We start from the raw sequence: 16,975 nt of genomic DNA, 5'->3' as shown, positions 1-16,975 counted from the left end.
TCAAGGTAAAGACAGGGTAAAGCTCTAGCCAAGTCAAACGCAGATTGGGCTGGGGATGGGGGTGATAGGGGTGGGCGTGCAGGGCGGGGAGGGAGTTGGAATGGATGGATTAGTCCACATTGCCTCTAGACCTCAAACCCTGTCATTCTGTGAATTTATGATCTTTGGGACAGGGGAGGGCACACAGGAGAGTCACTTAGGTGCTATGAATGATGCTTAAATCATTTGATAATTTAAACTCCTAGAGAAAGGCACAATAGAGTGAAGACAATTATGCTATTTGATTCACTATCTCTAACAAGGATTGAAAGAATTTACATGGCACAGAGCCTGGGACAGGGCCTTTTGTCATCAACAAAAGATGACAGTGATTGGTAAAGCAGACCTCAGGAGCAAATTTATAGTTCTACCAAAAGCAGGGATGAATCAACTTGTTGCCGTTGTTAATTTTAACACCTTATCCCAAACCACCAAATCAACACATTGATTTGGCCTGACTAAATTTGCCAATTTCCAGTGGATTCTATAGGTTTTTAGAAAAGGACCTAAGAGCCCCACCCTAAATTTGAGAGAGGTTTATGTTTGTAATGTTGTATGCTGTGTCTTTAAAGGTCACAAGACTGCTTCCAGAAGCTTTATCTGAAAACACAGTTCCTAGTTCTATCTTTATACTCTGTAGCTGTACATTGGCATTTAAATAAATGGTAAAATTGGAGTCACGTTGGGGATTTTTCAAACGTTTTTGTAGATATAGCTATTTTTTCAAATATCATTGTATTATAGCAGCAGGAATGATGCAGGGATTTTTGTTTTTATATGTGTTCTTTTTAAATATCAGATATTTATAATCATTATTTGGGAGCTTCCCACAAAACTAATGAAAGAATTGGAGTGAACGTATTTTTAAAAACTAACTAACCAATAACCCAAAGGTAAATAACATCCTTAGCTATTAGCAAAAGAGAGTAGGTAGATATTAAGCCTGCTACTGTGTTGATTACCCAAGAAATTCAGGAGAAATTGTTTCCATCTAAGGTTTCTAAGTGCCTCTGTTCTTCATCTAAATCTTCTAAGATATACTCTGCACTCTTAAAATAAAGTGCTTAATATGTGGTAACTCACATCTTCTAGGTCATCAATTTAGTCATAACAAATTCTCCCTTGCTGTTCTATGCTGGGCTAGAAGACAGGGAAAAATGCACTCACCCAATTCTTGAACAGTTTAATTCCTGAAAGAAATTAAAATTTGTGTTTATTTTGGCAACTTTGTCACAACCATAGTCTATCCCCCAGCCCGGTTATTACGGAAAATCCAACTTACAAACACTATTAATATCATTCTGTTAAACATGAAGCCCAGTTCAACCTCGTTGGGTCATAACCTCATAAAGTCAGAACTAAATAATTTATCTGAATATCTGAACTTCTGCAGTCATTGCCAGAGAACAGACTTTTGGGGTGCTCACTGACTGAACCATAAGTAAAATGACCTATTATAATCATGGTCTTTTACCCTGATGACTTAGCATTTGGTCAGAAAAATCAGAGCTGCACTGGAAGGTTCTCCTGGTCTCACAGTTTACTGGAATCACTGCGTTAGTGTTAAACAGTACATTAAACCTATCAGAGCTGCCAAGAACCAATCGATGTCTGTTGAGACCCTGTGTATCCAAGGCATTTTCTAGGTGCTGTGAGGACACATAATAGAACATACTGACTGGCCCTAAGGAAACAAAGTACTGCTCATTTAAAAAAATATATATATGAAGAATTATATCAAAATGGTACATGACTGGTTGCTAAGTGAGTGATATAATTATTATATTTTACTCCAATGACAATTAGCCTTGAAACTCCAAATTTACGAAATGCTGCTCTGCATATAAAACATTTTAGGAAATTAAACCTAGAATTACAAAGGCAAAAATTCAAGTTGCATACCATAGGCAAGTTTGGGGTATGTTTATGTTTATATGTACTATATTCTTTAGCTTTGGGCCTCTTTATGGCCTTCTGTTATGGATATGTGCTGAATGAAGGAATCTTTTGATTATCATTCGTTAATTACTGCTCAGTGCTGAGCATTCAAAATGGAAATAATATCTTTATTGGGGATATAAATATTTAATCAGATACTTGTTATAATTACTTCTTAGTCTATCAAAATCGTCATAACTGGGCAATTAAAAGAGAAAAAGAAATAAAACGCGTCTATATTGGAAAGGAAGAATTTAAATTATCTCTCTTTGCAGATGACATGATCACGTATATTGAAAATCCTAAAGAATCCTCACCAAAAAACTATTAAAGCTAACAAATGAGTTCAGCAAGATGGGAGGATACAAGATCAATATACAAAAATCAATTGTATTTCTATCAGCTAACAGTCAATCCAAAAACTAAATTAAGAAAACAATTCCAGGGCTTCCCTGGTGGTGCAGTGGTTGAGAGTCCGCCTGCCGATGCAGGGGACACGGGTTCGTGCCCCGATCCCGGAAGATCCCACATGCCGCGGAGCGGCTGGGCCCGCGAGCCATGGCCGCGGAGCCTGTGTGTCCGGAGCCTGTGCTCCGCAACGGGAGAGGCCACAGCAGTGAGAGGCCCGCGTACAGCAAAAAAAAAAAAAAAAAAAAAAAAAAAAAAAAAAAAAAAAAAAAAAAAAAGAAAAGAAAACAATTCCATTTATAATAGCATCAAAAAATAAATAAAAGGATTGTAAGGCTTCTACACTGAAAATTGCGACACATCAATGAAACAAATTAAAGGAAAATCCAGTAAGTGGAAAGACATCCATATTCATGGATTGGAAGACTTAATATTATTAAAATGGCAATAGTCCCCATATTGATCTACAGATTCAACACAATCCCTATCAAAATCTCAACTGCCTTTTTTGCAGAAATTGATAAGCTGATCCTAAAATTCATACCGAAATGCAAGGGACCCAGAATAGCCAAAGCAATCTTGAAGAAGAACACAGTTGCAGGGATTCACCCTTCCTGATTTCAAAACTTATAACAAAGAAATAGTAATCAAAATTCTGTGGTACTCAATGTTCATTGCAGCTCTATTTACAATAGCCAGGACATGGAAGCAACCTAAGTGTCCATCGACAGATGAATGGATAAAGAAGATGTGGCACATATATACAATGGAATATTAGCCATAAAAAGAAACCAAATTGAGTTATTTGTAGTGAGGTAGATGGACCTAGAATCTGTCATACAGACTGAAGTAAGTCAGAAAGAGAAAAACAAATACCGTATGCTAACACATATATATGGAGTCTAAAAAAAAAAAAAAGGTTATGAAGAACCTAGGGGCAGGACTGGAATAAAGACGCAGACATAGAGAATGGACTTGAGGACACAGAGAGGGGGAAGGGTAAGCTGGGGCGAAGTGAGAGAGTGGCATGGACATATATACACTACCAAATGTAAAATAGATAGCTAGTGGGAAGCAGCTGCATAGCACAGGGAGATCAGCTCGGTGCTTTGTGACCACCTAGAGGGGTGGGATGGGGGAAGGAGGGAGGGAGACCCAAGAGGGAAGAGATATGGGGATATATGTATATGTATAGCTGATTCACTTTGTTATAAAGCAGAAACTAACACACTGTTGTAAAGCAATATTACTCCAATAAAGATGTTAAAAAAAAAAGATTCTGTGGTACTGGCATAAGGATAAAAACATATGGATCAATGGAATAGAATTGAGAGTCCAGAAATAAACCCATAAATTTATACTTAGTGGATTTTCAGTGAGGTACCAAACAGTTAAATGGAGAAAAAACCCAGTATTTTCAACAAATGTTGCTAAGGCAAATGGATATTCACATGCAAAACAATGAAGTTAGGTCACTAGCTCACACCATACACAAAATTAACTCAAAATGAGTCAAAGACCTACATGTTAGCACTAAGACTATAAAACCTTTAGGAGAAAACACAAGTGTATACTTTGTGACTTTGGATTAGGCAGTGGTTCCTTAGATATGATACCGAAAGCATGGGCAACCAAAGAAAAATCAGATAAATTGGACTCCATTAAGATTACAAGCTTGTGTTTTGACACTATCAAGAAAGTGAAAAGGCAATCCATAGAATGGGAGAATATATTTGCAGATCATATATTTGCAAATCCAGAAAAAATATAAAACTTAAAACTCAACAATAAAAAAACAACCCAATTTTAAAATGGGCAAAGGATTTGAATAGACATTTCTCCAAAGAAATTGTACAAATGGCCAATAAATACATGAAATAGGCTCAACATCATTAGTCATCAGGGAAATGCAAATCAAAACAACAATGAGATACCGCTTCACACCCATTAGGAAGGCTATAATAATAATTAAAAAAACAGGCAATAACAAGTGTGGGCAAGGATGTGGAGAAACTGAAACTGTCATACATTGCTGGTGGGAATATAAAACGGTGCAGCTGTATTAAAAATAGTTTGGCAGTTCTTCAAAAGATTAAACGTAGAGTTACCATATGATCCAGCATTTCCACTCCTAGGATTTACTCAAGGTGAATCAAAAACACGTCTCCACAAAGACTTATAGACAAACGTTCATAGCAGCATTATTCATAGTAGGCAAAAGGTGGAAACAATCCAAATGTCCATCAACTGATGAGTGTATAAACATACAGTATATCCATACAATGTAATATTATTCAGCCATATAAAGAGATGAAGTACATACTTCACACTACAACACTGATAAACCTTAAAAACATTATTGCTCAGTGAAAGAAGCCCAACACAAAAGGCCACATATCCTATGATTCCTTTTATATGAGATGTTCAGAATGCTATAGGCAAAGCCATAGAGCCAGAAAGTAGATAAATGGTTTCAATGGATCAAGGTAATGAGGTAAATGGAAGTGACTGCTATGGGTATGGAGTTTCTTTTCACATGCTCTGGAATTAGGTAGTGGTGATGGTTCACAATTTTGTGAATATACTGAAACTCACTGAATGTATACTTTAAAAGGGTGCATTTTATTGTATGGAAATTATGTCTCAATTTTTTAAATTACTATATTTCTCTTGAGCAGTCTACAGATTAAGTTCTGATAAAGCATAATATAACTTGCAAAAGAACACGGTCATTAAAGCACATATTTACGTATTTTGTTCCTAAGAAAAAAACAAAAGTAGTTTCACAATCAGTATTATAGATGGCATGAAATTTTACCAGTTTTTTTTTTTTAATGAATATGTTGAAGTCCTAACTCTTAATTAATTTATTTATTTTTGCTGTGTTGCGTCTTCGTTTCTGTGCGAGGGCTTTCTCTAGTTGCGGCGAGCGGGGGCCACTCTTCATCGCGGTGCGCGGGCCTCACTATCGCGGCCTCTCTTGTTGCGGAGCACAGGCTCCAGACGCACAGGCTCAGTAGTTGTGGCTCACGGGCCTAATTGCTCCACGGCATGTGGGATCCTCCCAGACCAGGGCTCAAACCCGTGTCCCCTGCATTAGCAGGCAGATTCTCAACCACTGCGCCACCAGGGAAGCCCAATTTTACCAGTTTTAAGTTTCAGGGCAGATGGATAAGGAGTCCAGCGTTTCTCTCAAGTTATACTGTGAAGGTAAATACGAGTTCATCGCTTCCATTCTCTTGTCAGTTTCGTATGGACACTTCTCATTTAGATGGATGAGACATTTACTGTTCTGAAATTGAGGGACGTATTTTAACCCACACCCTCTCATTTGCTCTCTTGTTCTGCCCAGGCGCTACCTTTCCCGAGCCAGGTGGTGTACAACAGAGTTGGCAAGTGTGGCAGCCGGACCGTGGTCTTGCTTCTGAGAATCCTGTCGGAGAAGCACGGATTCAATTTGGTTACGTCAGACATTCACAACAAAACCAGACTTACCAAAAATGAACAAGTAAGTTGTCTCTGCCCATGGTTAAGTTGTACTGCGCTACAATTCATTTGTGTGATTAGTGGGTGCCTTCTGGAAGACCCTTTGAGTCCCTAACAGATGAATACCAGAGGTATAACGTCATACTGTGTTTTTGCCAGAGCGCGGAAGGAAATTTAAGTTAACGGTTTGGACAGAGGTCTTCAAACCAGGAAGTTTCCCTGAAGGGATACTTTCATTAAGACCACTGAAGGCTAGGGTACCCTGATCATTGTATATTTAGCTAACGTTAGCAATGCTTAAATATCAGAGAGTTACACCACTGAGCTATAAATAATGCTGACATTTGGGGAGCAAAAGTAAGAAAACTTTATTTTAATATTTCTTCCTCTGTGTTTTCTCACAAGTGTCCTAAGTCTTTATGGTTATCATAAAGAGAAAACCCTCTTTGGTCCAGGAATTTTGTTGGTTGATGGGGACATGAGCTTCCTATTATGGTAAGTTCAGGGGAACTGAGTCTCCAAAACAGCTTTTGGCATATTCACTGGTAACAAAAGAATTACCCCGTTTCCCGGGAATAAATCTGCCTTAATACAGCTGAACCATACAAGGGTCATGCTGGTGGTCGTGTAGGGGTGCTAGGTTCTGCCAGGAAGCTCTACAGACAGATTCTACTTTGTAAGCGTACACGAAGTAGGCTTAACCATCTCCATTGAAATACTTTGCTAATGCAGAAAAGTTAGGCCTAGTGCTCCCACAACCATTTTACAGGGTCAAGTTTGTTAGCCTGCTCTCAGAAAGTTGCTTCGGTCCCCTTAGGTATTTAGCATGGATGAGTAGCCACCACTGTAAGTCAGGGTTCTCCAGAGAACAGAACTAGTAGGATGGAGATATATCAATCGATAGATAGATAGGAATAAAGAAAAGGAGATGTACTATGAGGAATTGGCTCATGCAACAGTGGAGGCTGAGAAGTCCCACCATCTGCCATCTGCAAGCTGAAGGCCCAGGAAAACCATTGGTGTAATTGAGTCTGAGCTTGAGTGTGAAGGCCTGCAAACCAAGGGAGCCAATGATGTAAATCCCAGTCCAAGGGCAGGGGAATGTAAGATGAGATGTCCCCGCTTAATCAGCGAGGCAGGAAAAAAAAATCGACTTCCTCCTTCTTCCACATTTTGTTCTATTCAGGCCTTCGAGGGATTGGTTAAGGCCCACCCATACTGGGGAGGGAAATCTACTTTACTGAGTCCACTGATTCAAATGCTCATCTCATCCAGAAACACCCTCACAGATACACCCAGAAATATTGTTTAGTCTGGGCATCCCTTGGCCAGTCAAACTGACACATAAAATTAACCATCACACCACTCAGTGACAAGGTAAGTTTGGGGAATAAACAAGGTATATGGTTGACTGTCAGGCTGAGACCATAAGTATGGAAATTTCCACCCATGTCTGCTTCTTTCTGACATAATCTCCACCTTTGAGGCATTCAAAATCTCACACACAGAGGGAATATGCAATAAGCCTTCCTGTCTCTCTTATCACGGGGGATGGTAGGACTGTTTTAAGTGCATAACACAGCCAGCAGTACTTGCTATAAAGCCTGTATGTTTAGTGTTGTCCACAGTATAGAGATTAACATGCCCATTCCTTTGGAAACTTCCATTAAAGAGTCTCCGAGTAACAAGTCTAAATAGTCATTATCAATCAGCAAACAATATTTTGAGATTACTCCTTGCAGGTTCTGTAGTAGGTGCTCAATAGAAAAATGATATTTGGTGACATTTAAAGATACCACAGTTTATCAATAATTTTCATTGGGGTAGGTTCTCTTTGATTTCCTTACCTTACTGAAGAACGAATAAGATTAGGGCTGAAAGAGAGTGACTATAATAAATAGCCTATGCTATTTTCACTACCTGAAAGAGAGTGACCATAATAAATAGCCTATGCTCTTGCAATTTTATTATAAATATAAAATTTGCTTTTCTTTTGAGTCTTCGGGTCTGCTTATCAGGTTAGACTTAAATGTTCCTATGTGTGGAAACTATGCTCAGTTCTTGAAGCCTAACAAAACACAGTAGCTGGATTTTAGTTCCCAGCGCTGAAAAGTGTAACAACCCAGAGGGAGCAAAGTAACAGAAGTATTAGACCCTGAGATGTTCAGGAAGGCCCTAGAAGAGCAAGAACAAAATATGAAATTTAAACATACTGTGGGATCTTACACAAATCAACCTACTTTGTTTCCTATGAGGAACTGTCAAGGGAAGAATTCAGATTAAAAACGAAGAATAATTTACTAATGGTGCATGAACTGTTAAATCTTTGAGAAAGGGTTAAAGCCAAAGTCATCCCTCTTCTCTAAAATAGAGGTTAGCTCTCATCTGTTTGGAATGACTGGCTTGTCTAGAAGCCAGGGAATAGACTAGACAATCTTTTAAGGTTCTTTCCAGCCCTGTGATTCTGTGATATATTTATACAACTTCTACCGTAATCTGTGTATAATTAGTTGAAACATTTCTGATTCCTGTGGTCAGTGTGACCTAGAATATATTTCATTACTTAGTTATTCCAGATTCCTATTAAATTATAAGGCAAGTTTTAAAAACTTAAGGGAAAGGTAAAGATATGGTAGAAAAAAACGAATAAACAATTTTGATGTATTTAAAAACAAACATAAGGATAGTGACAGTTGCCTCTCTGCAGCTAGCCGAGCAGGCTGTGACATACAGGGAGAGCCAGGAAATGCCAGGACAAAAAAAAACAAGTTTGAAGTAGCTCGAGAATGTTTAAAGAAACTCTTTTTCTTTGTTACGTGCATCCTTCTTCTAAAGTTTCAAAGTACATGAAACAAGCAAAGAAAAAAATACTCTTTTAACCTAACATATTCAAGAAATAATTTGTGGTGTAACTAGCTCCTCTTCTTGATAATTTATTAAAGGAAAAGGGGGTAAGTGATTTAGGAGACAAGTTAAAATTTTATAGTCAGTGTTTCTCAACATTAAAGAGTAGAACTCTGAAAATATGTTTCCATGGAAATGCTGTTCTCTGGAGTTACTAACAATTCTGCTTCAGGTGCAGTACGAGTTAAACAGGCTCTTGTGGGCTGGCCCGGGACTCTCTCCACCATGTAGAACATTTCTTTTAAGAGAAAATGTGTTCCAAGTTCCAAACTACTGACTTACAAATGAACTTCAGAAAAGTATCCACATATAAGGCTGGAATCATCTGTACCATTGCATTCATACACAGTGGCACCTCTCTGGGCCAGAGTCAAATTCACACATACATTTCTCCCTGGAGGGTAGCTGTCATCACACACACACATACACACACACACACACACACACACACACACACACATCCCCATTCAGTACTAGATTTTAAAAATCTATTTAATGGGATAAAACACTGAGGGATTATTTAAAAGGAAAGAGAACATGAAAGACAACAAATGTTAGAATGTCTATAAAAATCCCACTACATCTGCCCTTATAGAAATAGAAATGCCTTTGAAGTTAATATTTTAGAAAATTCTGCCTCAACAGAAGAACATGGACAGCTGGTGCTGGCCAAATGTTGGACCTTTTCAGGGCATATAATGCAAACCTAGGATGACATCATTTCATTTATGCTCTAAAACCGGATTTCAATTTCTTGGGCTAGTTTAGATAATTTCTTGGAAAATGGAGATTATGTACAATCTAAAAGATAAAGAACTATTTTCCAGAAGACATGGGGCGTGATTTCCAAAAGACTCATAACCATCTTTGTTAACGGTCTGACCCTATCTTTCAGAACATTGCTTTAAGGATAACAAAAGTCAAAGTGTCACAGGCATATCACAGACATAAGAGTTCAAAATTATTTCATTCCTGTTGGAGAAAGGCAAAAATTGTTGGCATATGAGCCTAAAAGATGGAGAAAGCAAATACTTTTTCTATTTTTATTTATACTGAAGCTACTGAGGATTCCAAATTGCAAACAGCACCTACTCTGCGCTAATTGTTTTACTTCATTATTTCATTTAACTCTTTTGGGCCTAAAACTGTACCAGTGAGCGAGTATGATTTCCTATTTTATGGATGAGAAAACTAAGACAACCAGATGAAGTCACTTTCCAAATATAATAAAATGATTATCCATGGTACCCGGACTTGAACTTAAGCCCTCCCGAATCCAGGAGCCATTCTCCTAATGCAGTGGCTATCTGCTCTGGCTGCACAGCAGAATACCCAGCAGAGCCTTTTGAAACATATAGTTGCAATGGCCCTTCTCCTGGAGATTCTAGGGTAGAGTCCAGGAAACTTTTTTTTTTTTTTTGATCAAGTGCCACGGGAGTTACAGAGGTAAGGATCCCTGTCAAAACCATCATATCAGCATTTCCGTAAGTGTGTTACTGAGTATGCTAGTCCCCGAAGACACTGAAAAAAAAGAAAATACCATGATTCAATAAATTTGGGAAATGTTGTCCCCTTGTCCCAGTCTAGGAAAGTCATGACAATTATTCACATTTTAAAGACTCTGAGAATGCTTTCAATTAAAAACAAAATGAAACATCTGCTTAACCAGCTTTCACCTAGAGTTTCCCAGTCTTCGTTGGCCAGGGGACCCTTTAGGAGTGTTTGTGGCCCTCAGTTGCATCCCACAGGACTCTCACCGTTTGGAGCTGGTGGACCAGCCTACATGGTTCCATCAGCCATATCAGTAAAGGCTACTCTTTCCCTATAAACTCTACATCTGCTCTGACTCTGTTCAACAGCCATTCAAATGACTAAAATCTTGAAAAGTATTCAAAGGGTAGAGGAGACAGAGGCCCTACGTCTGTGTGCTCTAGATTGCTTTAGCCTCTTGGTCGGAAACAGAATTTCTTTCTAGTGTTTTAACTTCCCTTCCCCACTGCTCTCACCCACTGCAAAGTCCAAGTCTGACTGTGACTACAAAGCATTGCGACTTGAGAAGAGAAAGTGCACCTAAAGAAACCATGTTAGGTTTGGAAACGGCCTTGGGGCCACGGGGATTCCTCCTAGGCTTCCCTAAAGCAGGGTCAACGGCCTCTGTTTAAAGGCAAAGGTTCACTCATTTGTTTTGGAGGCAGGTCTCGCCATTGCTTCTTTATCCATTGTGATGTATATTCATTGGGGACCTACTGTTATTGGTGTATACTGAGCACCAGACAGCAACTAGATGTTTGTGCATCTTACTTTAATCCTTTAAGCAACACTATTAGGAAAGTATTATCACCCTCTTTTATCGGAAAAAGTAAGTGCTCAAGAAGAATGTGGGAGAATAAGAATTGAAAGTGAACTGGGGTAAATCGTGGAGAACCTTGAATGTTAGGCTAAGGAGATAGGACATTATTCATGGGCAGTGGGAGGTTAATAAAAAAATTGGTTCTTAAGTATCATGGGCATCAGAGTCTCCTTGGGAGCTGTTTCACAACACATATTTCTAGGTCTTACTACAAAATACTGAGTTATATATACTCTTAATGGTGGAGCCCACATATTTGGATCACGGGGGGGAAAAACTCCCCAAGAGATGCTGATGCACAATTCTAGTGAAGAATCATTGCATGAAAGCCTCTAATTATTAGAAAGTTTTCTCTCTATTAAGGGGAATCCTCCACTAAGCAAGAAAAATTCCTCTTTCACCTGAGAATCCCTCAAAACTCTGAAGACATCTTATTTCCCCTGAAGTCTTATTGAGGGGTGTCTCCTCAGAAGCCTGCACATTTATCTCAGAAGCCTTACCCTTGCTTGAGACGTTTTGGAAAAGTCTCCTTAGAATGACCCTCAGAACTTCCTGACTTTAGAGTAGGCGGGATGTGTCCGCAGGCATCAGAGGTGCTCCAGCCAGACTTTGGAAGCGAACCAAAAAGATTAGCTGAGTCCGTCTCCAGGCCACAGGACTAAGTTCACCCAGTTCTGCAAACGAGGTCTTATCTTGGAGTCCTATAGACAAAAGCTGCGTCTGCTAATGAAAACTCAGTGGAAAGAAAAGCGGGAAAAAGAAAGAAGCAACAAGGCCTGAAAAATTAAGACGTTTTCTCCTCTCCTTCCAGTTGTAGCCACGAGATTGATTTTTCTCTCTTCAGATGCAGCCTCTTAGCCTTGTTCACATCCTTGCTCCCCCTGGTGGTCTTCTTCTTCATTGCAGGCATGTGTTGCACTGACTGCACAGCTCCAACCTGAAGGTAGGAAGAACATCCTACCTCCTGCAAGAAGGTCTTCCTCTTTGCAGCAGGAAGAGGGAGAGATAACCTGAGCCCACAGCCATCCTCCTAGCCTCTGAGGTTAAAGTACCAAGGAGTTCTCCTCTGAGCTACTCCTTATTTGGCTTTGCTGTGTGAAAACATGCTTTTCTTTCATTTAAGATTTGTGCAAAATTATAGGGCATCCAGTTGTTCACGAGTGACACAAGAAGTCAGATCAGAGTAGGGTCAATGCTCTGCCAGTTACCACTGACGAGCATTTCCCAAAGAAGTCTCTTACTAACCAGCTGTGTTTGTAGAACTGCAGTGTAAAGGTTTTCTGCTCTATCATCTCAGGCAGTTAGGTTGACAGCGAAAGATTAAAAGCTACTGCCTGGCATATCCTCTGCATTATAAATTCTGTTTGATGCATGCCTCTTTTTTTAAATTTCAATTCTGTCTCATTCTCAGATGTGCTGTGATTTAACTTCTGCATTTAGATCCATTCCGTTACATAGTTCCTTTTCTTTCTTTTTTTCTTTTTTCTTTTTTTAGTATTTTAAATTCATTCCTGGCTTGTTATAATATACTGTTTTCCTACCTAGAACTTTAAAAAATACTCTCTCTGATATTTTAATGCCTTTTTAAAAAATTATTTTTAATGCATTTCCACCTGTTAGAACTTTCTTTAAATTTTTTAGCCCATCACATAAAAGGTAGAAAATTCATATTCCCGTAAACCCTCTTTAGTCTCCAGAGTTGTTTTGCTAACCGACCCCTTCCTCCCTTTTTAACAGGTTATATATAGATTGAAAAGCAGTGGGAATGATAAGGAGATTGTAGCTTAGTGATAAGTAGCAGGATTTTGGGTGTCAGGCAGACTTGGATTTGAATCCTGGCTCCAACTTTTTCTAGTGGTACCTCAGTTTCTTAACCTGTAAACCCTGGATAATACTACTGAACTCACGGAGTCGTTTGAAGACGAAATGACGGTATGTGTACAAAGAGCATCTCGATACAGTTCATAGCCTGGGAACCACTCAGAAAATGTTAGTTTGTTTGGTGTTGTTACATCCTAAATGTTGTAGTAGTAAAACTGTTAACTCCACGTGACACCACGGTAATGAAGGCACAGATCTGCCCCAGAAAGGCTGAATTCATTGCCTTCGTGCTCATTCTGTCTTCAGGGAACTGTATATTTTTTAACTCCAAAAAAATTTTTTTAAAGAGGGTACTTCGTTGCATAAACAATTATGGGTATGTCTTCTATGTAGGCACCTGGGCTTGGCTTTCTGGGGGATAAAACCTGGCCACAACCCTTAAGGAGCTTTCAAGCTGGTTCAAAGCCAGCACTGAAGCTCAGCTATAATGTAACATAAACAGATCATGTCCTGGAAAATTCTCAAAGTGCTGTGGGAAGTTAAAGAAGGCAGTGTCATCTCTACCCAAAGATGTTTGAAACCAAACCCATGTTCCCTCACTTCTGGAGCCAGACTGCTTCCTCCTGCAGTGTTCCCCATCTCCACCAATGGGTGCCACCACATGTTCAGGTCCCAGCCAGGACTCTGAGAAGGAAGCTCTGTTGACCACACCCTCTCCTTCCCTTCTGCTGCCACAAGGCTCAGCAGATTCTCCCTCTTTAATGTTCCCAAATCTCTCCATTTATTTTCACTTCCATGCACTTCATTCCGTGGTTCTGAAACTGTTAAGCCATAGACTCTCCCGGTGGGCTTGTTAAAACGCTGATTGATGGGCCCCACCTCCAGAGTTTCTCCTAATTCCGTAGGTGTGGAATGAGGCCTGAGGATCTGCATTCTTGTTGGACACATGTCCAGTTGATGCTGATGCTGCGGATGTGGGACCCACACTGAGAAGTGATGCATTCATGACCTCATCATTTCCTGTTGGGATTACTGCCGTCTTCCCAGCTAAGCTTTCTGCCCCTCTAATCCTCACCCTCTTCTTCTTCACATTCTCCACCTGACCTTAGATCTGAGAGAAAAAAAAGTCTTTTCTGGCTGTGGACTGCCCAGAGGATAAATGTCAAAATCCTTCGTGTGACCTGCAAGACTGTCAATTACCCAGCTCCTACCTTCCTCTCTGGTTATCTACTGCCTTGCTGATCCCGTGCCTGACCTCCTGGCAGTTTTAATATCCATGTCATTTTCGTGTTTTGTCCTTCGCATCCACTGTTCACTCTGTCTGCCATGCTGCGAGTCCCTTTCTTCACTTGTTAACTCCTACGGGTCCTTGCAAACCACTTAGAGACACCTCCGTGGGGAAACATCACCTCTCCATCTGCCTTCTACCCCATGGTGGTTATCACATGATGATCTCTGCCTGCTCGTCCACTTCTCCCCCAAGACTCTGAGCTTCCTGAAAGCAAGAACCAAATCTTTTATCTCTATAGCCACAACCCGGAGTGGCACATTGCCTGACAGAGTTGGAAATCAACGGATGGTGAATGAAAGGAGAAATCCAGGAAGGCTACTGGGAGGAGGCGAGCATTTTAGCCAGATGTAAAAGTGATTAGGATTTGGACATGCAGAGAGAAGAGGAAGAACATTCTATAAGAAGGATCTTGAGCCTGAGCTTGGGCATCAGTCTTGGACATGGTGTGAGGAAGGAACATGGAGGAGTTTAGTTTGGCTGGCCACAGGATGTGGGGTCTTGAGAGCCAGCTGAGGGAGATAGTAAAGACAGAATTAACATGACTCAGCAAGGGATTGAATATGGGAGTTCAGGAAAGACCCAGATCAGATGTGAGGATATGGAGAGTACCATTAACTGGAAAAGGAGTGAAGATGCGTGAAGATCAACAGTGTGGTTTTGGCCAGGGTAGATTTGGGAACATCATTAGGACACGTTCCACTGTCTTGTCTTTATGTGTCTTCCCACTGATCTTATTCAGGTTTTGATGTCCAGGGCTTAGTAAGCACCCAATAAAGGCTGAATGAATGAATGCAGTGGATTTAAAATAAAGGCCAGCAGTGGTCCTGCATGAGCCAAGGAAAAGGAGACTTAGTTTCTTCGATAATTTTAGGTACTGCCATCGCCACCCATGCAGATAAGAGTCGAACGAGAGAAAAGGCAGGCTGCTGGCAGCAATGGGAAGACCAAGAGGAAACTCAGGTGATGACCAGCGGGGGCTCAGGAGACAGTCTCTTGTCACTAGACATGGGGAAAGTTAGCGTTTGTGAAGACCATCGTGTGATACCGTGAACCTGATGTCTTATGGTACTTCACGTGGGTTTTCCTATGTGGTGTGCGGGTCAAATGCATGAGAGCTGAGATGTACTCTCTGACTTCCCTGTACTAATGCAATAAATGCGAGCATTAGTAACCTTTATTCTTTGTTTAAAGACATGTCTCGAATGAGTTATACATTGTCACCGCTAATCCATTTTTCCTCGTGAAATAGACAGCTTTATGACTATTACGACACTGTTTTCATAATCTAACCACTACTATTGTTCCATTAAATTTAACACATTGACATGTGTTTAGAGAACGTAATATAATGTTGAATATGTGAAAGAAACGGGTTTTCTTCTGACCTGTTTTTCCAGTCTTGTGCAATGCGAAGGTGCTTTCTCATATTATTCTTATGTGTGCAGAGAAATATCTGAAGAAAAATCATCTAAAGATTAAAGCATTAAATGGTCTTTATAGTAAACATCCACACAGTTATGCTTCTAAGCAGACATCCTCAGAGATCAGTTACCTTTGGTTGTGCTTTCAAATTGTTACCTTTGGTTGTGGCTGTGCTTCCAAATCGGTGATTCTACTGGTAGATCAACAAAAATTAAAATTTACAGTATGAAGGAAACCGAAAGTTTTATTACCGAAAACAAGTGCTGGGGCCTGCAGGGGGGATGTAGAGGGTAAACAGTAGATAAAAAGGCAGGATTCAATTTCCTTTTACGCTCAAGCCTGGGGACAGGCAGACCATTATTTACCCGTGCCTGACAGAAGCACTGGTTATGAACTGCAAGTCATTTACTTTTAAAATTCAATTTCATTTCTTCAAACAGTCATTGTGAGCACGAATACCTAATGGAAGGGTTTAGGCAATGACGTCCTCCTGTAATGATCTGTAAGTCATGCACTAGTTGGAATTAATTCATTTAAGAAATACTCATTGGGCATTTCCGTGTATGTCAGCCCTGAGCTGGACAGGAGGGAACAAGGCAGACCAGGTTTCCTCTCATGCTTGAGACAAACCTGGAGTTCCAGACTCTGATTTTTTTTATTGTTATTGCTATTCTAGTTTACACATGAATGACCGTTTGTGTTTCCAGTTTTCAACTTGAACTATTTTATAAAATGTGAAGTGCGGCCCTTCTGATGTCTATCCAAAGTAGCAGTTTTCAATGTGCTTCTTAAAAATTCCAGTGTGTCAGCTTTGATGGGGCAAATTAGAAAATCTAAGGAAAGTGGAATTCAGGAAGTCAGGGAGTCCTAAGAATGCTTGGAATTTCTAACAGATTTTACTAAACATTTTCTGTATCATGACATGTTCCAGAAGACCGTAACTGTTAGTTTATACAAATTAAAACTACTTTTTGCCTTGCTGATAACTGCAAATAAATAATTCAGATGACCACCCACCAAAAAACCGAGACTTTGTGTGTGTGTTTGGAGCGGGGCGGGGGGGGGGAGGATTGTGTGTTTCCTATGAAATACTTGCTTTGTAAATTTTATAATCAAAGAGAAAAATAATGAAATATTGCCTCAGTTTATTCCCACTTTTCAATTCTGCAGAACTAGTTTCAAATACTGCTGTATTTCCCAGTAAGATCATTATAGAAATGTAAAATAATAACCTTTGTCTTGATTTGACTTTAAAGGAGAGGATTAAAGGCATTTTCTTATTTGCATTTCGGTACAGCAACAGGCTGACTTTTCCA

General features: G+C 39.8%; 1 protein-coding gene across 1 annotated transcript in view; it reads left to right on the top strand.

Moving 5' to 3' along the window:
• The window catches only part of UST (uronyl 2-sulfotransferase), a 293,926-nt gene that overhangs the window by 159,101 nt on the left and 117,850 nt on the right, over nucleotides 1–16,975 (top strand). The window contains exon 3 of the mRNA XM_060114685.1: nucleotides 5,738–5,893. Within this exon, the coding sequence (XP_059970668.1) occupies nucleotides 5,738–5,893 (156 nt within the window). The remainder of the gene's footprint in view (nucleotides 1–5,737; nucleotides 5,894–16,975) is intronic.

Source organism: Mesoplodon densirostris, chromosome 12, assembly GCF_025265405.1.
Source record: "Mesoplodon densirostris isolate mMesDen1 chromosome 12, mMesDen1 primary haplotype, whole genome shotgun sequence".
Taxonomy (NCBI): Eukaryota; Metazoa; Chordata; class Mammalia; order Artiodactyla; family Ziphiidae; genus Mesoplodon; species Mesoplodon densirostris.
This window is presented reverse-complemented; position numbering and strand designations above follow the sequence as displayed.